The sequence below is a fragment of the Eschrichtius robustus genome, chromosome 14 (genome assembly GCF_028021215.1).
Source record: "Eschrichtius robustus isolate mEscRob2 chromosome 14, mEscRob2.pri, whole genome shotgun sequence".
In the NCBI taxonomy this organism is placed as follows: Eukaryota; Metazoa; Chordata; class Mammalia; order Artiodactyla; family Eschrichtiidae; genus Eschrichtius; species Eschrichtius robustus.
The window spans coordinates 570,557-591,164 of NC_090837.1; the positions used below are offsets into that span (position 1 = coordinate 570,557).

General features: G+C 49.2%; 1 protein-coding gene across 2 annotated transcripts in view; it reads left to right on the plus strand.

Annotated features, from left to right (window-relative positions):
* Nucleotides 1–20,608, plus strand: part of POLE (DNA polymerase epsilon, catalytic subunit) — a 55,612-nt gene that overhangs the window by 25,752 nt on the left and 9,252 nt on the right. For both annotated transcript variants that reach the window (XM_068562381.1, XM_068562382.1), the window contains exons 24-42: nucleotides 1,406–1,563; nucleotides 1,945–2,140; nucleotides 2,784–2,998; nucleotides 4,510–4,612; nucleotides 5,046–5,126; nucleotides 5,238–5,360; nucleotides 10,579–10,791; nucleotides 11,027–11,236; nucleotides 11,497–11,640; nucleotides 13,024–13,164; nucleotides 13,371–13,524; nucleotides 13,601–13,707; nucleotides 13,931–14,107; nucleotides 14,210–14,433; nucleotides 14,568–14,788; nucleotides 15,039–15,243; nucleotides 16,354–16,527; nucleotides 17,474–17,599; nucleotides 19,093–19,225. In XM_068562381.1, coding sequence (XP_068418482.1) covers nucleotides 1,406–1,563; nucleotides 1,945–2,140; nucleotides 2,784–2,998; nucleotides 4,510–4,612; nucleotides 5,046–5,126; nucleotides 5,238–5,360; nucleotides 10,579–10,791; nucleotides 11,027–11,236; nucleotides 11,497–11,640; nucleotides 13,024–13,164; nucleotides 13,371–13,524; nucleotides 13,601–13,707; nucleotides 13,931–14,107; nucleotides 14,210–14,433; nucleotides 14,568–14,788; nucleotides 15,039–15,243; nucleotides 16,354–16,527; nucleotides 17,474–17,599; nucleotides 19,093–19,225 — 3,105 coding nt within the window. The remainder of the gene's footprint in view (nucleotides 1–1,405; nucleotides 1,564–1,944; nucleotides 2,141–2,783; nucleotides 2,999–4,509; nucleotides 4,613–5,045; nucleotides 5,127–5,237; nucleotides 5,361–10,578; nucleotides 10,792–11,026; nucleotides 11,237–11,496; nucleotides 11,641–13,023; nucleotides 13,165–13,370; nucleotides 13,525–13,600; nucleotides 13,708–13,930; nucleotides 14,108–14,209; nucleotides 14,434–14,567; nucleotides 14,789–15,038; nucleotides 15,244–16,353; nucleotides 16,528–17,473; nucleotides 17,600–19,092; nucleotides 19,226–20,608) is intronic.

A 20,608-nucleotide genomic window follows, 5' to 3' on the forward strand; every position in this document is an offset into this window, starting at 1 on the left:
TGGGGTTTGGGTTTGGGTTTTTTTGGAGTACTTTCTTACTTCCTGGGACTACAAGACACTCCAGCCTCATCTTGTATTTCCCCTGTCCCACCCTGGAATCAGACATTTCCCCAAGGAGCCTGGCTCCCTTTTTTATTGGAGAGTGGTGTTGAAAACCGAGGTGGGGTGCTGAGGTGTCATGGTGCTCACAGCAGATTGTCTAGGAAGTTGTGTGTGTGTGTGTGTGTGTGTGTGTGTGTGTGTGTGTAGTAACCCTGCACACGCGAATGTATGTTTCTCTCTCTCTTTATCTGTATATGTATTTAAAAATATATAACATGAGTCTATTGATATATCCGGCTCCAATCTATTCTCTTTTCCTTATTAGTAGCTCCTTTCTCCTGTTTCTAGTTTTCCTAATGTATTTATTTATTTGTTCAACCCTAGTATTTGTGTAAAGTAGGTTCAGAGCCATGTGTCTGTGTATCTTTTTTTTAAGTATTTGTTTATTTATTTATTTATGGCTGTGTTGGGTCTTCGTTTCTGTGCGAGGGCTTTCTCTAGTTGTGGCAAGCGGGGGCCACTCTTCATTGGCGGTGCGCGGGCCTCTCACTATCGCGGCCTCTCTTGTTGCGGAGCACAGGCTCAGTAATTGTGGCTCACGGGCCCAGCTGCTCCGCGGCATGTGGGATCTTCCCAGACCAGGGCTCGAACCCGTGTCCCCTGCATTGGCAGGCAGATTCTCAACCACTGCGCCACCAGGGAAGCCCGCCATGTGTCTGTGAGCAGTAAGCTCACCAGCTGCAGTCGAGTGTTTTGTCTTTAGTCTTACACCACCCTGGCAACACAAGGTTTGCCAAAATTTCTTAAGCCAGCCCTCTGGCAGGGTCCTGTCATGCAGCGATAATGAAGTTAAGCTCGTTTGTCCCAGTCTGCAGGCTCTCTTGGGGTCATCCTAGATCCCAGTTGAATGTTTCTTAATTTGCTTACAGTAAAATTCACTTTTTACAGGGTGCGGTTCTGTGGGTTTTGATTCACACATAGAGGTGTGTGTCCACCACCACAGAGCAACACAGAATAGCCCACTACCCCAAAGGTTCCTGGGTGCTGCCCCTTTGTTGTCAGCCCTTCTCCTTACACCCAAACCTGGCTCCCCAGCATGTCCTTTGTGTGATAGTTTTGCCTTTTCCAGCATGTCCTATGAATGGAAACATGCGTGTAACTTTCTGGACCAAGCAGGATGCACTTCATTTTATCCACATTGGACATGTGTCAGAACTTGATCCCTTTCTCTTGCCAAGTGGTGTCCATTGTATGGAAGAGCCCCAGCTTGGCTGATCCGTCCACCCCTTGGAGGGCAGCTGGTGGTTTCCAGGTTTGGACGATTACAGGTGAGGCTGACCCCCTCTTCACTCTTGCTGTGCAGGAAGGCTTCACCAATGATCAGTACCAGGAGCTGGCTGAGCCTTCCTCACTCACCTATGTCACCCGCTCAGAGAACAGCATCTTTTTTGAGGTTGACGGACCCTACCTTGCCATGATCCTTCCAGCCTCCAAGGAAGAAGGCAAGAAACTGAAGAAGAGGTAGGAATCCCACAGACTTTATGCTTAGGAAAGGGAATGGATAGATTAGGTTTAACAACTCCTCTAGGAAATGGACCAGGAGCCAGGATGGGAACAGACCTCAGTTCTGGTTTTTTGGCCTTTTTGATACAATTTGGAAAGATGTTATCGACACAGATGCTACCAACTGTGTTCTCCGCCTGTTATATTCTGGTTCTACAGATGGCAGGCCCTTAAGTCATGTTTAGTTTGGAGAAGCATAAACCTCAGGATGGAGAGATGTTTGCTGCTTGCTGGATGCTAGAGGGGAGGGTAAGAAAGAGAAGGAGGAAGGCAGAGGGCGAGGAGAAGCAGCCAGCATCCCAGGCTCTCCTTCTCTGCCATGCTTGCCTGTGTTTCTAGGTATGCCGTATTCAACGAGGATGGTTCCCTGGCTGAGCTCAAGGGCTTCGAGGTCAAACGCCGTGGGGAGCTGCAGCTGATTAAAATCTTCCAGTCCTCAGTATTCGAGGCCTTCCTTAAAGGCAGCACCCTAGAGGAGGTGTATGGCTCTGTTGCCAAGGTGGCTGATTACTGGCTGGACGTGCTGTACAGCAAGGTAAGGCCACCCTCCTCACCTGGCTCTGAGGGTCCTGCAGTCAGAGAGGGTCCTGGTGAGCAAGGTGACAGGTGAACTCTAGGCTAATAATTCTGATGGAATCCCACGACTTCCTTAGTTCCAAGGCCTCTCAGAATCCCCCCTTAACTTCTATATCCAGTGACAGAATTCTGTGAAGGAAACAAATAGCATGATAATGAACGAGTTGTAAGCTGTTGGTCCTCAGATAGGCCCCTTGAACTCCTCATCGCTGAAGAAAGCTGCTGGCTCCTCAGTTGGTCCAGCTGCTGTCCAGCTGGCCCGTGCCTCTTCTCCCTCCTGGTTCCTCCTTTCCCCATCTTTCTTCTCCTTTTAGGAGAAAAATCAATTCTCTGTTTTTTCTCTTTTTCTGCAGTCTTCGTGCTAATAGCTCAATAAACGTCTCTTGATGTTTTTCTGCACAGTTTAATAAAACAGAAGGTACGGTTTTGTGTGTGGTGTAAGTGTTGCTGTACGCTGGTATGAGACAGCCCTATTACACTGCTGCCTTCAGCTCGTCAGGCTAGAGAAACGCAGACTCTCACCTGGAGGAAAGTCTTGGGTAGCCTTACGGTGGTGCTCCCTGCCTTCTGCATGACATTTTGCCCATTGCCTCTTTCTCCAGGCAGCTAACATGCCTGATTCTGAGCTGTTCGAGCTGATCTCTGAGAACCGTTCCATGTCTCGGAAGCTGGAAGATTATGGGGAGCAGAAGTCTACATCCATCAGCACGGCCAAGCGCCTGGCTGAGTTCCTGGGAGATCAGATGGTGAAGGATGCAGGGCTGAGCTGCCGCTACATCATCTCCCGGAAGCCTGAGGGGTCTCCGGTCACAGAGAGGTAAGGGTTTCCGGTATTAAGGAAGGAATTCCTTAAGGGTCTCATATGCTCACATTGAAAACCTGCATCTGTTGTGGAACCTCTCTCCTTCCATAGAGAGATGAGCTTCCTTAAACAGTACAGGGAGGGATTTCCCTGGTGGTCTAGTGGTTAAGAATCTGCCTTCCAGTGCAGGGGACGCGGGTTCGATCCCTGGTCGAGGAACTAAGATCCCACATGCCGTGGGGCAACTAAGCCCACGCGCCGCAGCTACTGAGCCCGGGCGCTGTAGAGCCTGCGCGTCACAACAAAAGATCCCCTGTGCCGCAACTAAGACCTGATGCAGCCAAAAATAAATAAATATTTAAAACAAAAAAACAGTGCAGGGATAGTCAGGATTTAGAAGAGGGAGGAACTGGGCCTCGGACCCCCTGCAGATCAGATGACAGAAAGGCTTTCTGGGGCCCTGGTGGGACCCCTGAGAGGGCGTGGTGAGCCCGTCCACCTGGAGCCCAGAGAATCTGGATTCTTGGGGGACCAGACTGAGAGCACCCTCTCAGTCAGGCATAGGGGAGTGGGGATGTCTTGGAGGGTCTGCTACGATGGGCCCCATCACAAGGTCCATTTCAGGTTTAGGACAGGACTCCAGATCACTCACACCCCCGAGGAGACTGATGCTGCACTTTTCGAGTTGGGATGATTGAATCACAGCTACATGTTACATCACTGATAGAGCAAGAAAAGCAGACTGCAGGGTGACACATACAGTGTACTTCCACCTGTTTAAGTTTACACACATAGAAAGTACTCTTATTTTTTTATGGGTTCACAAAATAGTTCTATAAAGCATGCATGGGATTGATAAACACCAAGAAAAATATTGTGTTTACTTCTATATGAGGAGGGTCAGGAGAGCTACAATGGGGACTTCATCGTCATCTTTATTTTTTCATCCATGAAATAAAAATGGCAGGGCCAGTTTGATAGGACTAGGTGGTGGGTGCACAGGTGTCTGTTGTATTCTTTCTAAGTTTCTTCATGATATTTCACAATAACAAATACTTCCTCCAATGAAAGAAAGAGGGGTAGTGACAGTTGCCCTATTGCTTTGTTAATGATGTGAAAACTGGCTTCATTTTCAGGTGAGCAGGTGGGCTCTCTAATATTTTACCCAATGAATAACAGTTTTTTAAGTGTTTAATTACATACATGCACATGAATGTATAATTTATGTAAGGACACTTATAAATAGCTCTGTTAACAGTGGCCAAACACAGACCAGATGGCCAATGGTAGGGGATTGTACATTAAACCGTGGTATTTTAATATGATGAAGTATTGTTTAGTTATTAAGTATGATAAACATCAGGTATAGGTGTAGTTTATACAAATAACTACAATAAATAAAAACAGGTTACAAAGTAGGTCATAATAACTTATTTCCATGTAGAATATGTATGTACTTGATAAGTGCTATGACCGGGTTTAGGGAGATTTTCACACTGGTGAGTTTTGTGTCTCTTCTCGCCCAGGGCCATTCCACTCGCCATTTTCCAGGCAGAGCCCACGGTGAGGAAACACTTTCTCCGGAAATGGCTTAAGAGTTCTTCCCTTCAAGACTTTGATATTCGGACAGTGAGTGCTGGTTTTTTCCTACTCTCAGAAGTTTAGGAGGAAAACTAGACAGGGCAGAGTATCCCTGACTCGGGTCTCCTTTTTGTCTGGAGACTTCACTCTTGATTTCCTCCTTTCTGTTATGTAATGAATGAGGAAATAGTTACATTTTAGGGCAAAACTGGAGAAGCTAAATGCTGGGGAGGCCCTTTTAACTGTGCTCTTGGATGGACTACGGCTTGGGGTCTGGCACAGGGTTCTAGTGCTGGCTCGGCCCCCTACTAGCTCTGATCCTGGGAGAGTCATGTACCCTCTCCACTTCAGTTTCCTCCTCTGCGAAATGGGACCTTTTCTCTTAGAATTTCTAAGCGGGTTAAATAAGACACGCGAAGCATGCTGCTGCTGCTGCTTTTCTCTCATACGCCCGGTTGTCGCTGGCTTCCTGCGTGCTCAGGTTCTGGACTGGGACTACTACATCGAGCGGCTGGGCAGCGCCATCCAGAAGATCATCACGATCCCCGCGGCTCTGCAGCAGGTGAGCTTGGGAACTGGTGCAGCAGGCCCAGTGTGACCTGAAGGCCGCAGAAACTTGGGCCTGGCCCAGACTAACAGCCTCAGACAGGTGATGGATGTCTCCTTCATGTAGGTGAAGAACCCAGTACCACGTGTCAAGCACCCTGACTGGCTGCACAAAAAACTGCTGGAGAAGAATGATGTCTACAAGCAGAAGAAGATCAGTGAGCTCTTCATCCTTGAGGGCAAGAGACAGGTAATGGGGCCTGGCCCAGGGCAACAGAGGCTGTGACAGTTGGTGCTGGGCAGTGTCCCATGGGCACACAGGGCACCAAAGTCTCCACACTGCTGTCCATAATTTTGGATGCTTCCTTCCATTCAAGCATTTACAATGTTTTTTTTCTTTCCAAAAATGTACACATTGATACTTTATCCTTTAATTCCTCCCAATGTTCTTCTTTTGAGATAAGAAACGTTGTGAATCATCAGTTTAGGGTGAAGAACTCTTACGTGTAAATGGAGGGTGTACTAATTAGACTCAGTAACTTGGAATGCATCACTATACCTTGAGACCTCAGTTGTCTAAACTGTAAAAAAAAAAAATCTGTTAGAAACTCTAAAAAATACTGAAGACAGTGTAATGAAAAGCATAGCTAAAATCAGAAGAGCAAGAAGAAAATTCTGAGGTGCTGAAAATGAAAAGTGAGCTTTAAACCAGAGCAGTATACAAACTCACCTGCTAAAAACCAGATTCTCAGATTGAATTTTTACAGTCTAACTTTATCTTATTTATAAGAGCTATACTTAAAAGGGCTCAAAATGATTAAAAGGATGAAAAAACATATATATCAGGTAAATATTAACCAAAACAAAGCTGATGTAGCTATATTAATGTCAGACAAAAAATATTTAGGCCAAAAAGTATTAGTAGGGATAAGGATGGTATTAAATAATACTGAAAGTCACAATTCACTAGAAATATATAACAATTCTAATAGTTTAGTTTCAAATTAAATAATGTAAAAATTACCTAAGTAGAAGAAATTGACATCTAATGAGTTTGGGATTTTAACACATCTCTCTCAATTGATAGATCGAGCAGACAAAAAACTAGTAAAAATGTGCACGGTTGGAATGACACAATTGCTAACTAGATTTAGTAGCTAACTAGATTTAGTTAACAAATAGAACCTTGCACCCAGTAATTAAAGAATACACATTCTTTTCAAGAACACCCAAAATAAGACTGTCTGTATGCTGCAAAGTGCATTGCAACAGATTCCAAATAATTTATATACAGACCATATTGTTTGGAAACTAAAAAGAAATACAGTTATAAGTAACTCATGGATCAAAGAAGTCACAATGGAAATTAGAAATACTTACTGAATGAAAATACTATCAAAATTTGTAGTATGCAGCTAAAGAGGACTACAAATAACACATAATCTATTTAAATGCATATAATAGAAAAGAAAAACCAGTAGAAAATTAAGTAAGCTTGTAGCTGAAAAATTCGAAAACAGTAGAGTAAACCAAGAAAGTAGAAAGAAAGAAGTTATAAAGGCAAGAGCAGCAATGAATGAACAAACAGTAAAACCGAAACCTTGATCTTTGAAAAGACTTAACGAAATAGACAAATCTTTGTCAAGATAGGTATTTCAGGTTTTGTTTTAATGAAAACAGATTATCATTGCAGATATAATAAAGCCTGAAAATAAATAAATAAGTAGTTACCTTTCCTAAACAATTGGAAAACTTAGATGGAATGGATAGTATCCTAGAAGAATTATTCAAATTAACCTAAGAAAACATAGAAAAACTGAATAGAACTTTAACCATTAAAAAATGAATCATAATTAGAAAGAAACAAACACTGGACCCAAATGGTTTCTCAGAGGGATTTTACCGAACTTTTTAAACAAATTATTCCAGAGGATAAAAAAAGAGGGTCCTTAGCTCATTTGGTAATCTTGATAACACTTGTTACCTTGGTAACAAACTGACAGGCCAGGAAAAGGAAGGAGTGTTATAGGCCATTGGCAGTTACAAACGACAGGTACAAAAATAGTAACAAACTAAATATTGCACTGTGTAAAACAGTAACATTGTGTACAAGTAGGGCTTATGCAAGGAATGGCAGGTGTTAACTTTAGAAATCTGCTAAGTCAGTTAATTTTAGGAAAAATCTGTTCATCATCATCAAAAGAGAAGACTTATGGGATCATTTCCAATAGAGGCAAGAAAGAACATTTGATAAACTGTAATGTCTGTTCATGATAAAACTTTGAGCAGGCCAAATCATAAAAGATGAGATGTTTCTCTGATAAAGTCTGTCGGAACTAAACAGCACACATCATATTTAATGGCACGTTAGAATCATTAAAGTTGAGGAACAGGAAACGGATGCCTGTTACCATCACTTCTATTCAAAATGGTTTGGAAGTCCTGGCCAGCATAATTCAACAAGGAAAAGAAGTTAAATTTTAAGGATAGAAAGGCATAAAACTCATCATTTGCAGGTGATATAATTGTTAACACAGAAAATGTAAGGAAACCCAGGAATTGTTTTAACTAATAAGACGTTTCAGCAAGATCATTAGATACAAAGCTGATATATAAAAATCTGTAGCTTTATCTTATACTAGAAACAATTAGGATTTTTTTAAATTTTTGTTTATTTTTGGCTGTGCTGGGTCTCTGTTGCTGTGCGCAGGCTTTCTTTAGTTGCAGCGAGCGGGGGCTACTCTTCATTGCAGTGTGTGCGCTTCTCATTGCAGTGGCTTCTCTTGTTGCAGAACATGGGCTCTAGGCGTGTGGTCTTCAGTAGTTGTGGCATGTGGGCTCAGTAGTTGTGGCTCTCAGACTCTAGAGCGCAGGCTCAGTAGTTGTGGCACATGGGCTTAGTTGCTCCGTGGCATGTGGGATCTTCCCAGACCAGGGCTCAAACCCGTGTCCCCTGCATTGGCAGGCGGATCCTTAACCTCTGCGCCACCAGGGAAGGCCGGCATGCAGGATCTTAATTCCCCAACCAGGTATTGAACCTGCGCCCCCTGCAGTGGAAGGCGGATTCTTAACCACTGGACCACCAGGGAAGTCCTGCAAAAAGTTTTTTGATGGAACTTGAAAGTCTAATCCTAAAATTCATATGAAGAAAAACAAAAACAATTTTGAAGATTAACAAGAGGAAGCTTGTCTTAGTATGTAACAAGACACACAAGAAAGTCTTATTAAGGCAAGACCATACAGCAGTAGCACTAACAGGGACCCTAGAAACAGATCCAACTACATATGGGAGCTTGGTCTATCACAGAGGTAGCGTTATACATTATTAAGGAGAACGGAGTGCTTATTCAATAAATGATACTGGGGGAAATGTTTTTTCATATTTCAAGAGGTAAGTAGCTATCTCACACTGAGTATGAATACAAATTCCAAATACAGATCTAAATTGCAAAAGAAAACAACTGTTTAGAAAAAAACACAGGAGGCTATCTTTATGATGCTGAGGTAGAAAGAGCTTCTTAAGGCATGCATAAAAAACAGATCACAAAGGGAAAGACACATAAATTCAATTAATTAAAATGTAAATTTTCTGTAGTCTGAAACAAGAATGGCAGAACGTTGGTATTTATTGAATCTGAGTTATAAGAACATGGGTATTCATTACTTTTGTAATTTTTATAATAAAAAGTAAAAAAAACACACACTTTTATAGCACAGAAGTCACCATAGACAAGTCATAATTGAAAGAAGATAATCGGAATGTAGGGAAGTTAGAAATGGTCCATAAGCATGTATATTATTTTTCTGTTGCTATGTAGCAAGTAATCCGAGAACATAGCAGCTTAAATAACACAGGTTTTTTTTTGTTTTTTTGTTTTTTTTTGGCTGCGCCGGGTCTTCGTTGCTGCGTACGGGCTTTTTCTAGTCGCGTCGAGTGAGGGCTACTCTTCGTTGCAGTGTGCAGGCTTCTCATTGCAGTGGCTTCTCTTGTTGCGGCACGCAGGCCCCAGAGCGCGTGGGTTTCAGTAGTGGTTGCAGTGCGCCGGCTCTAAAGCACGCAGGCTCAGTAGTTGCAGCTCGCGGGCTCTAGAGCTCAGGCTCAGTAGTTGTGGCGCACGGGCTTAGTTGCCCTGCAGCATGTGTGATCTTCCTGGACTAGGAATTGAACCCATGTCCTCTGCATTGGCAGGTGGATTCTTAACCACTGTGCCACCAGGGAAGTCCCACAGGTGTGTTATTATCTTGCACTTCTGTGGCCTGTGGTTCTGGAATCTGGGGACAGCTTATCAAGGTCCCCTGGCTCAGGGTCTCCCACAGACTACACTCAGGTGTCATCGGGACCGTGGTCTCATCTGAAGGCTTCCCCAGCAACTGGGGAAGGAGGTGCTTCACTCTGGTAGCTGGTGGCAGGATTCACTAGTGGAGCTGTCCTCATTTCCTTGCTCCATGGACCTCTCCAGAGGGCAGCTCACAGCCTGGCAGCTGACTTCAGAGCAAGCACTGGATAAGAGCCAGATAGAGTGCCAGCAGTTCAGAGGTCACTGTATTTTATAATCTAATCTCAGAATGACATCCTGTCACTTTCGTTGTAATCTGTTCACTAGAGGCAGGTCACTGGGTCCAGCCCACACTCAGGAGGGAGTCATACAGGGGCATGAACAGCTGGAGGTGGGGTCATCAGGGCCATTTTAGAAGACTGACTGCCCCAGGGTCAACCCCACTGTCAGGTAAATGAAAAATGAAATATTTAGATACCACGTCACACCAAAAAATGAGTATGGTGACACCAACTATTAGCACACGTGGGGAAATAGCTTATCTGTATTTCTGGTGGGAGTGTGAACACAAGGTCTTCAGGCAGCATGTGGAAGGATGGTTGTTGACAAACCCAGTTTCTAGTTCTGAAAGAGTAGAAATTAACCATTCTTCATTTTAGAATGTCATGGATAGGTAAGCTGATTTATTTGCATAATGGAATATCCTACAGTTAGAATGAATGGACAATGTCTACATGTATCAATAAGGATCAATTTCAAAAATATGTTATTGAGTAAAACAAGTTGCAGTAGGATGTGTACCGTGTGTCTCTGTTCATATAAAACTGCAGCTTAAAGTAACGGTATATGGGTTTATAGGTACGGAATAAAAGTTCAAAATGTGTGGGGAATGGTAGGCACTGCGCTTGGCTGGGAGGGAGAAACAGGGGGCCTTGACCTATTCTTTGCAGTATTTTATTTCTTATGAAGAGGAGAGAGTTCTGGAGCAAGCACAGAAAAATGTAAACATTCACTTCATAATGGTGGTACCTGAGTGACATTTTCTGTCTGACCTTTTCACTCTTAAAAGTTTAAAAATAGATTAGTCTGTAAATGAATATGTTTGCATACAAGTATTTTACCTTATTCAGAGGTGCACTTATGGTGGATTTCTAGAGAGAGCTGTTCTAAGGCTCCTTTGGATCTTTGCAGGTGGGCGTGGCACAAGCTTCAGAAGGTGCCCAGAGCCTCAGCGCCCCCGACATGGAGGACTTCGGCCTTGTGAAGCCACTCCGCTCGGCAGTGCCCATTGCCACCAAGAGGAGGCGTAGCCGCTGGGAGAGCCAGGAGGAGTCGCAGGACCTGGAGCTGACGGTGCCCTGGCAGGAGATCTTGGGGCAGCCTCCGGGGCTTGGAACCACCCAGGCAAGAATCCTCAGGGGGAGGGAGCAGGGACGCTGGTCAGGCCTGACCTGTGATGAGCTGTCTCCCTGCAGGGTCTGGGCCCTGAACTGGGGCTTGACCCCTGAGCAGATGGGCAAGATGTACCCAGTTGTTACAGAGTGCTTGGGGGCTGCGAGGGTTAGTTGCTGTGGAAGGGTGTTTCTGTTTCACTCGTGCTCAGCTGTATTTCCCGCCTCCTCCTCTTGACCTATCCCAGGAAGAGTGGCTGGTCTGGCTCCAGTTCCACAAGAAGAAGTGGCAGCTACAAGCTCGACAGCGCCTTGCTCACAAGAAGAGGCGGCGTCTGGAGGGGGCAGAAGGTGCACCGAGGCCTGGGACCGTCCGAGAGGGGCCCTCCACAGGGCTGGGGGGCTTCTTTCGAAGAACTGCTCGCAGCATTCTGGACCTTCCGTGGCAGATTGTGCAAGTGCGGACAGCTATCAGTGGGAGGACGGGACACCCCTGAGGGCAGGAGCACGGCTTATGGGAAGGAAGGGGTATCTGGACGTCTCACGATCCTGGGGACCTGGTCTGGAATGGAGCAGGAAGGGCAGGGCTTCACCTTTGTGCCTCTGTGATGGGGCCTGGTGCTGGAGGCCACCTGGGAGATGGCCTGTCCACAAGCATTGAGTGCCTTCTGTGACACGGTGAGACACGCACTGTTGTGCGACCTGTGTTTCCTTTCAGATCAGCGAGACCAGCCAGGCTGGCTTGTTCAGGCTGTGGGCTGTCATCAGCAGTGACCTGTATTGCATCAAGCTGAATATTCCCCGGGTATTCTACGTGAACCAGCGGGTGGCCAAAGCGGAGGAGGGCCCTTCCTATCGGAAGGTACGGGGGGCAGCTGTGTTGCTGATCACTGAGGTCAGCTGTCTGCTCAGCCTCTGAGGGTGTCTCCACTGTGGAGGAGGCCACGTAAAGGCCTAGTGGGCTTTGTGGCCTTGAGCGAGGTGTTCTGGAGCCTCCGTCCCTGAGAACCTTCCTGGGATGCTGTAAAAACTGATTGAAACGATGCTGTGAAGCGCCAGGTGAATGCTCAGCGACGGAAGCTGTGGGTGTCTGTCCTTGCTGCGCCGTCCTCTTGCATCTGACGCCCACGCGGCAGGGAGAGGCCTGCGGGCCGTCAGTCAGAGGCTGCAGGCTCCGTCTCCACTGGCTCTTCGGCTGTCAACAGCTTCACTGGGGCCTAATTCGTAGGCCATACAGGCCACGCAGCTAAAGTGTACGAGTCATTGGCTTTTAGTGTATTCACAGAGTTATGCAGCCATCGCCACAGTCAATTTTAGTACGTTTTCACCACCCCCAAAGAAACCCCGGGCCCCTTAGCAGTCTCTCCCCTCTCCCAGCCCTCAGTAAGCACGGGTCCACATTCTACCTCTAGATTAGCCTCTTGTGGACGTTTCACATACATGGAATCCTACAGCCGGTGGTCCTCCTCTCAGCTGTGGTGTCTTCAGAGGCCGAGCTCCCAGTTAGCTCCACCCAGAGCTCATTCACTGAGCAAATGAGCACGTTTCTTGGTTGGGTGCTAGGAACCGATTAACAGGTTGATGTCTAGTTGAGGAGATGAGATTTGAGTATTGGTAACTGGCAGCTAGACAGGAGGCTTCTGGAGAAGGTGAAACTCGATTCCGACCAGAAGATTCAGCAGAATGTGGATCTAGAAAGAGGACAGGGAGGGTGCTGGGCAGCAGAGAACAGATGGTCTGGAATTCCGTAGCTTTCTTGGATGTGATATGATGTGAGTTTGCAGGAGAACATCCTTCCTTGTAGGATATCTTTCCCCTTGGGCCCCCCTCTCCTGCTCCCTCCTCGCCAGGATTCCCACACTCTCTGGCTGCAGCTCCTTTCCTAGTCTTCTGTCCAGGAAAACATGGCTTCTCTCGCGGTTTTTGCTTCCTGCACCCTTAAGGTTAAACCCAGGAGAGAAAAGAGGAAAATAAAGCGGGAACACCTGCCCCTCACAGTCTGGGAGCTTGTCTGCTTTTTAGAAGCCTCAGGCAGCTTCTTGAAGTCATGCCCAGACCTTTTCGTTTTACTCATTGGGAGGGATGGGCTGTAGGGGTTTACTCCATGGTTGTGGGCCCCAGAGGTTCTAGGCCTGTTTAAACGATGCATGTCTGTAAGAGTGTGTGCACATGTGTTTGCCTGTGCATTGTAGCACACATTACCACTTAGCTGTGGGGTGAGGTCATCGCCATATTGTGTCACCAGGTGAATCGGGTCCTTCCTCGCTCCAACGTGGTCTACAATCTCTATGAGTACTCGGTGCCAGAGGACATGTACCAAGAGCACATCAACGAGATCAACACTGAGCTGGCGGCACCGGACATCGAGGGCGTGTACGAGACTCAGGTAACTGTTTTCCCAGCTGCACTGTGCAAGGATCTATCCGGACGGAATAGAGGGAAACAAACCCCACAGAGGCATGGACAGGCTAGCAGCATCGGCTGTGGACTCCACGGACACAGTGAATTTCAGCAGCATGTCTGCCGAAGATGACCAGGGGCCTGTGTCCTTCCCCATCAGCACTCACACCACCCTGTCTGCCCCACTTCCAGGTTCCGTTATTGTTTCGGGCCCTGGTGCAGCTGGGCTGTGTGTGTGTGGTCAATAAACAGTTGGTGAGGCATCACTCAGGCTGGGAAGCAGAAACCTTCGCTCTTGAGCACCTGGAGATGCGCTCTCTGGCCCAGTTCAGCTACCTGGAACCAGGTATGGCATGTGCCAGCCGCCCTTGCTTGGCCCGCCTCCTGCTCATCTCAGGGTGACAGGCCATGTCCTCCTGCAGGGAGCATCCGCCACATCTACCTGTATCACCACGCGCAGGGCCACAAAGCTCTCTTCGGCATCTTCGTGCCCGCACAGCGCAAGGCGTCTGTGTTTGTGTTGGATACCGTGAGTTCCGGGCCAGGCTGTGGGCGAGCCTCGCTAGGGGAGGAGCATATCCCTGGGCACGAAACTCTCGCACCCCTGTCCCCACTGCTGCCTTGTTTCCAAAAGCCTTTGCCCAGGAATTAGAAGTGGATCCGCAGAGGTAGCCCGGCCACCCGTGTCCACTCAGGGCTGCCCACCTCCTTCCCTGTGGGGAGAGGCGCCGACCCAGCCCTTGTTTGTCTAGGTGCGAAGCAACCAGATGCCCAGCCTCAGTGCCCTGTACTCAGCCGAGCACAGCCTCCTGCTGGAGAAAGTGGGCCCCGAGCTCCTGCCCCCCAGCAAACACACTTTTGAAGTTCGGGCTGAAACAGACATGAAGGTCATCTGCAGAGCCATCCAGCGCTTCCTGCTGGCCTACAAAGTGCGTGCCGTCGGGGTCCCGCGCCGTGGGAGCGCCCTCCCTCCTTCCCTCCCTCCCTCCCCCGGGCTGGGCCCACCTAGCCATTTCCTTCCCCGCGCCCAGGAGGAGCGCCGTGGGCCCACACTCATCGCCGTTCAGTCCAACTGGGAGCTGCAGAGGCTGGCTGGCGAAGTTCCCGTCTTGGAGGAATTCCCGGTCGTGCCTGTCCGTGTGGCTGACAAGGTCAACTACGGGGTCCTGGATTGGCAGCGCCACGGAGCCCGGCGCATGATCCGGCACTACCTCAACCTGGACACTTGCCTGTCACAGGCCTTCGAGATGAGCAGGTGAGCCGAGTGGAGGGGTGTCCCTGGCCATCTTGATTGTCGCTGGCCTCACGGGTCTCTGGTGGCAAGTCGGCCTTCCCCGCCTCCCCGGTCGTTGTCCCCTCCTGGGGCTGGCTGACCCCGTGCCCCTGCAGGTACTTCCACGTCCCCGTTGGGAATCTGCCAGAGGACATCTCTACCTTTGGCTCCGACCTCTTCTTTGCCCGCCGTCTCCAGCGCCACAACCACCTGCTCTGGCTGTCTTCCACGTCACGCCCTGACCTGGGCGGGAAGGAGGCTGACGACAACCGCCTCGTCATGGAGTTCGATGACCAAGCCCCTGTGGAGATCAACAGTTCAGGCTGTTACTCCACAGGTGGGTGGGTGAGACACTCGGGGGCCTGGGCTGCTGTCCCTGCCGCTTGTTGCCGTTCTGCACTGGTGGGAACGCACAGCCCTGTTGGGCCGGGAGCCTGGGAGCCGAGCCTGCAGGGCTCTGCGGGTGTGTGCTCTGCAGTTGGCCGCCCCCAGCAGCAGCAGCAGGGATTTTTCTGAGATAGTGCTTGCTGGGGTCGGGCCCCGCACCCAGGAGGGGTCAGTGCACAAGCGGTGGTGTCTGTGTGCAGTGTGCGTGGAGCTGGACATTCAGAACCTGGCTGTCAACACCATCCTGCAGTCTCACCACGTCAATGACATGGAGGGCGCCGACAGCATGGGCATCAGCTTCGATGTGATCCAGCAGGCCTCCCTGGAGGACATGATCACGGGCAATCAGGCTGCCAGCGCTCCCGCCAGCTACGACGAGACGGCCCTCTGCTCCAGCACCTTCAGGTACCCAGGGGCTTGCGACCCTGAGAACATCACCTGACCTTTTGTTCTTCTTGTGCCCTCTCCTCTCCAAAGGCCGAGCAACAGTTTGGGTTCTAGAAGGAGCAGTAGAAATCCTTTTATCTTCTGTCCTTGTTTCGGAAACTAAGAGCTAAGACAGTGTCACTGGGGCTTCCCCTCCGCCTTTCCAGAAACCAGCATAGGGCCAGGCTCCTTCCTCTGCTCATGGGTCTTTTGCTGCCCTCCAGGTATGGGTTGACAGTTCCGGGTGCTGCGCTCTGGCCCCCTTCCTGTGGCCAGAGGCGTGCCTGCAGGAAATCGCCAGTTTACTTGGGGTGCGGGTGTTTATCGAGTATCTGCTGCGGGATGCACAGTGGGTTAAGCCACACAGAAGGGGGTGCGAATTGCAGTGGTGACACGGGCAGGGAGCACATGTGCTCTCCACAGCCCACCAGGTGATATGACTGTGGCCCGTTGTAGAGATGAGGAAACCGAGGCCCCGTGCTTGCGGTCGTACTGCAGTTGAGGGGAAGGGTTGGTGCTCAGGAGCAAGTCTTGCGACTCAAGAACTGTTTTCTCCAACCGCCACTCCTGTTGCCGTTTCACAGAAGGCGGGCAGAACTGGAGGTAGTGGGCTGCAGGCCGGGGGCCAGAAGGCACGTGGTGTGGTCAGGGCCAAGGGCTGCTGGGCAGAGAAGCGGCCAGCTGTGTCCTGAGAGGTGGCGGCAGCAGAGCCGCCTCGGGGAGGGGATGGCTTCGAGCCATCTGGGGCGACGCAACCAGGGCAGTCGTGGCGAAGCAGATGGTTAGGCCCCTGACTGGCCCAAGGGAGGAGGACCCTGTACTCTGTGGTGAGTCTGCTCCTGGTTCTCCCAGCAGGTGAGGTGCCTTCTTGAAGGGCACCCCCCGTCTTCTCAGCTCTGTCCTGGCACCAGCCGTAGGGAAAACTTGAAAGGTTGTGTTGAGTGTGGTGGTGTTGAGGGGTGCAGATGAGTCACGGAGGGCCGAGGAATGGATCTGAACAGTGAGAAGGGAGGGGGCAAAGGTGACAGCAGAACAGGGAAGAGCTGGTGCCAGCAACAGAGGGGGGCGCCCTCTGAACCCCTCCTGCAGGATCCTGAAGAGCATGGTGGTGGGCTGGGTGAAGGAGATCACGCAGTACCGCAACATCTACGCCGACAACCAGGTGATGCACTTCTACCGCTGGCTCCGGTCCCCGTCCTCGCTGCTCCACGACCCCACCCTGCACCGCACGCTGCACAGCATGATGAAGAAGCTCTTCTTGCAGTGAGTGCCGCCCGTGGCCTTCTCCGGGCTGTGCTGATCCCTCAGTCCCCAAACCACAAAGATGGCAGTCAGCACCTCTGGGATCAAGAGCCCACTTGAACCATAGCGATCAGATGGGTCCCAGGAAGAGCTTAGCTGCCATCGCAGCTTCCAGAGACACGCTGTGCGATGCATAGTCTTTGTTGCTTTTTCGTAAGTCATCGTACACTGTGCTTACTGTTCTGCACCTCGCTTGCCTTCGTTAACAGTAGATCTTAGAGAGCTGTGTGTGTGACGTACACGCTAACGGACATTTAGGCTGCTTCCACAACTTTTGCTGTCACAGTGACCAACCATGGAGTGGCCTTGTACATGATGAGGTCACGCAAACATGTCTGTAGAATAGTCTCCAGGAAGTAACGCTGTTGCAGGTCTGATCGATATTATCAGGTAAATCCAGATGGGTGAACACCAATTTGATCAATATTGTCAGAGAGCTCTCTGTAAAGGTCGTACAGTTGATTGTGCTATTAGCGATGATTGGGAATGCATGTCCCCACTCCAAGCCACGCCGCCGTGGTGGGTATTATTGCCAACCAGATGGGATAAAATGCTCTCTTGGTATACCCTTAATATGCAATCCTTATTATGAATGAAATTGGACTTCCTTTTCATATCCTTTGCCCATTTTTCTGTAGATTTGGGGTTTTTTTTCCCCTCATTAATTTGTATGAGTTCTTTCTAGATAAAAATTAGCTATTTTTCTGTGATGTGAGTTGCACACTTTTTCCTCAGTCTTTGTCTTTGGTTTTGTTTACAGTAGGGTTTTGCGATGCAGACCTCTTTTGTTCTTTGTTGCTTCTGGGGTCTAAGTATGTTTTCTGCTTCAGGACGATCAGCTTTTTTCTCACAGTGTCTTCTGGTCTTCTCTGGTGTCTTGACCGTTGATTCTGAACTTGGTCTGCAGGCTCATTGCTGAGTTCAAGCGCCTGGGGTCATCAGTCGTCTACGCCAACTTCAACCGCATCATCCTGTGCACCAAGAAGCGGCGGGTGGAGGACGCCCTTGCCTATGTGGAGTACATCACCAACAGGTGTCAGCATTCCTGCACCCTTCGTTCATCTGTGTCTTATCTGATCCATTCACCTGCTGCTGACAGCCTTAACATGTCTCGTAGCATGGCTCTGTTGGTAACGAATGCTTTCTGCCTTTGGGTATCTGAAAAAGCCTTTATTTCACCTTCGTTTTTGAAGGATATTTTTGCTGGGCATAGAATTGCAGATGGATCTTTTTTGAAAGTCTTTTTTTTCCTCTTTGTGTTTCTTTTTGGATAATTTCTGTTGTTATATCTTTAAATTCACTGATCTTCTGCAGTGTTTAATCAGCCATTAATCCCATCTAGTATATTTTTCATTTCACACTGACAGTTTTTATCTCTAGAAGCTTGGTTTGGGTCTTATACATCTCTAGAGTCTACTTAACATGTTCAGTCTTCCCTCTGGTTTATTTTAACACATGCGATACTGTTCTAATAACAGGTTTTTTTGTTTTGTTTTTGTTTTAATTAATTAATTTTATTTATTTATTTTTTCTGGCTGCGTTGGGTCTTCCTTGCTGCGTGCGTACTTTCTCTAGTTGCGGCGAGAGGGGGCTACTCTTCGTTGCGGTGCGTGGGCTTCTCATTGCGTTGGCTTTTCTTGTTGCGGAGCATGGGCTCTAGGCACGCGGGCTTCCGTAGTTGTGGCTCGCAGGTTCTAGAGCACAGGCTTAGTAGTTGTGGCGCACGGGCTTTGTTGCTCCACAGCATGTGGGAACTTCCCGGACCAGGGCTTGAACCCTTGTCCCCTGCATTGGCAGGCGGATTCTTAACCACTGCACCACCAAGGAAGCCCCTAATAACAGTTTTAATTCCTGTTCTGCTCGTTATTACGTCTCTGTCAGCTCTGATTTGTCTTCAGTTGGTAAATTCTTCTCCTTATTATGTGTTGTGTTTCTCTGCTTCTTTGCACACCTGGTGATATAGGATGGGATGCCAGACATTAAGAATCTTGGCTTGTCCGTTGGGTGCTTTTGCATTCCTGTAAATATTCTTGAGCTTTATGTTGTTACTTGGAAACAGTTTGATCCTTTGGGGCGTTTGTTGAGATGTATAGGCAGAGCCAGAGCAGTGTTTAGTCTAGGGCTCATTATTCCCACTGTTGAAGCAAGACTTTGTGAGCACAGCTGCACGTGTCTCTGAGTTACGAGGTTCTGACAGCGGCGGGAAGCAAGCACCCCAGGCCTGGTGCGGTTTTCTCACACTTGCGTGTGATCCATGCTCTGCTGAATGCGGGGTTCCCTCTGTGCCGCTCTCGCCTCTCATCCCCTCAACACTGGTCCCTGTTTCCCCTCCTGGCTAGATGCAGACGTCTCCTTAGTATTATGTTTATCGTTTTCCGTAGAAAGTTTGAGGGATGATAAAATGTGAATCTACTTTATATCCGTTTTTAAGTAAGTAGAGGGTTAAACATAATAAAAGAAGGAAAGTGGGGAAAAAGGGGAAAACTATTGATTTCATTTAAGCAATTTCTGTTTTGCTTTTTTTAGCATCCATTCTAAAGAGATCTTCCATTCTTTGACAATTTCTTTCTCTCGATGCTGGGAATTTCTTCTCTGGATGGATCCCTCTAACTATGGTGGAATCAAAGGAAATGTTCCATCTAGTATTCACTGTGGACAGGTAAGAGGTAACCAGTCTTAGAGAGCAGAGGTTGGAATCTGAAGCAACTTTAGGGGTCCACATTGGCCCCTTCAGTGCACACTTGGGGGTCACAGGCTGAGTGCCAGGCACGGTTCTAGGTGCCAGGCCCCAGTCATGTAGTCCTTGCTCTCATGGAGTCTGTGAGGGCAAAGATCACGAACAAGCAAGCAAGTAGATGTAGACGCCAGTGTCAGCAATGGTGAGGGCTCAGAGAAAACAAAAAGCAGGGTAGAGATAGAGAGTGAGCCACGGGGGAGGGGCCGATTTGGATGGGGAGGTCGAGGAGTCCTCTGAGGGGGTGACGGAACTGCAGTGTAAGGCTGCCGTGAGTTACGGGACAGGCAGAGACAGTGGTCACAGGTGTGGGCAGAGAGCTGGCCGGGGCCAGGCCACTTGGGCCCGAGGGCGGCAATGGACACTTGGCTTTTAGTGACGGGGAGATTCTGAGTGGGGGAGTGTCAGGGCCTGACTTCCACTTGGATCCTGAGTGGACCGCACCGCAGGAGGTCAATGTCTGAGAGGAGCCCGGTTAGTGTCGGCCCAGGGGAGGATGTGGGGTGGGGTGGAGTCAGGGAGAAGGACTCCGGTGGGCACTGCAGGTGGAGTGGACGGGCCAGCGGAATGAATGTGGGGTGACGCCCGGGGGCACAGGGGTGGGCGATGTCTGGGCGAGTAGGTTGTGTGTGGGCCTGTGCTTGGGTGTGTGAGCCCCGATGGACGGGGCAGGAGAGCGAGTGTGGGGAGAGGGGAGCTGTGCTTGGCTGTGGCATCTGGTGTTTGCCGAGCCCGCCGTTTGCTTGACGTACACAAGGTGGAGATGCAGAGGTCGGGTGGTGGCAGGGGCGTCTGGGGAGGGGCTGGGGGTGGGAACTTGGGGTCATCCCAGCTGCTGAGAACACCTGGGGGTGAGCGTGGGTTGAGAGGCCTGAGTCCCCCCAGGGCAGGTCCCCATGGAGGAAGCCGCCAGTGGGTAGGGGAACTGGGGGATGGGGCCTTAGGCTTCAAAGGGAGAGCGGCCCCAGAAGGAAGGAGCCGTGCTGCTGGGAGCAGATAGGAAACAGAGGCTGCGCTTGGTGCTGGGGTTGGGAGGGCCACTGAGACCACGATGGGAGACAAGGAAGTGCAGGCCATATAGACGAATCAAGGGAAGGCAGTGGTGGCTGGTGCTCTGAAGGATGGCGGCCGTCAGAGCTCAGATGGTGAACATTCTGCCCTTCCTGGGAGGCGGGAGTTGAATAATTTTAAAGTGAATCCTCTGAAAGAGCAAACGAGAGTAGCAGTCAGCTGTGTACTGAGTGCTTCTGTGCACCAGGCACGTTCCATAAATGACCTTATTCTTAAAGCCGTCCTGCAGGAATCTCA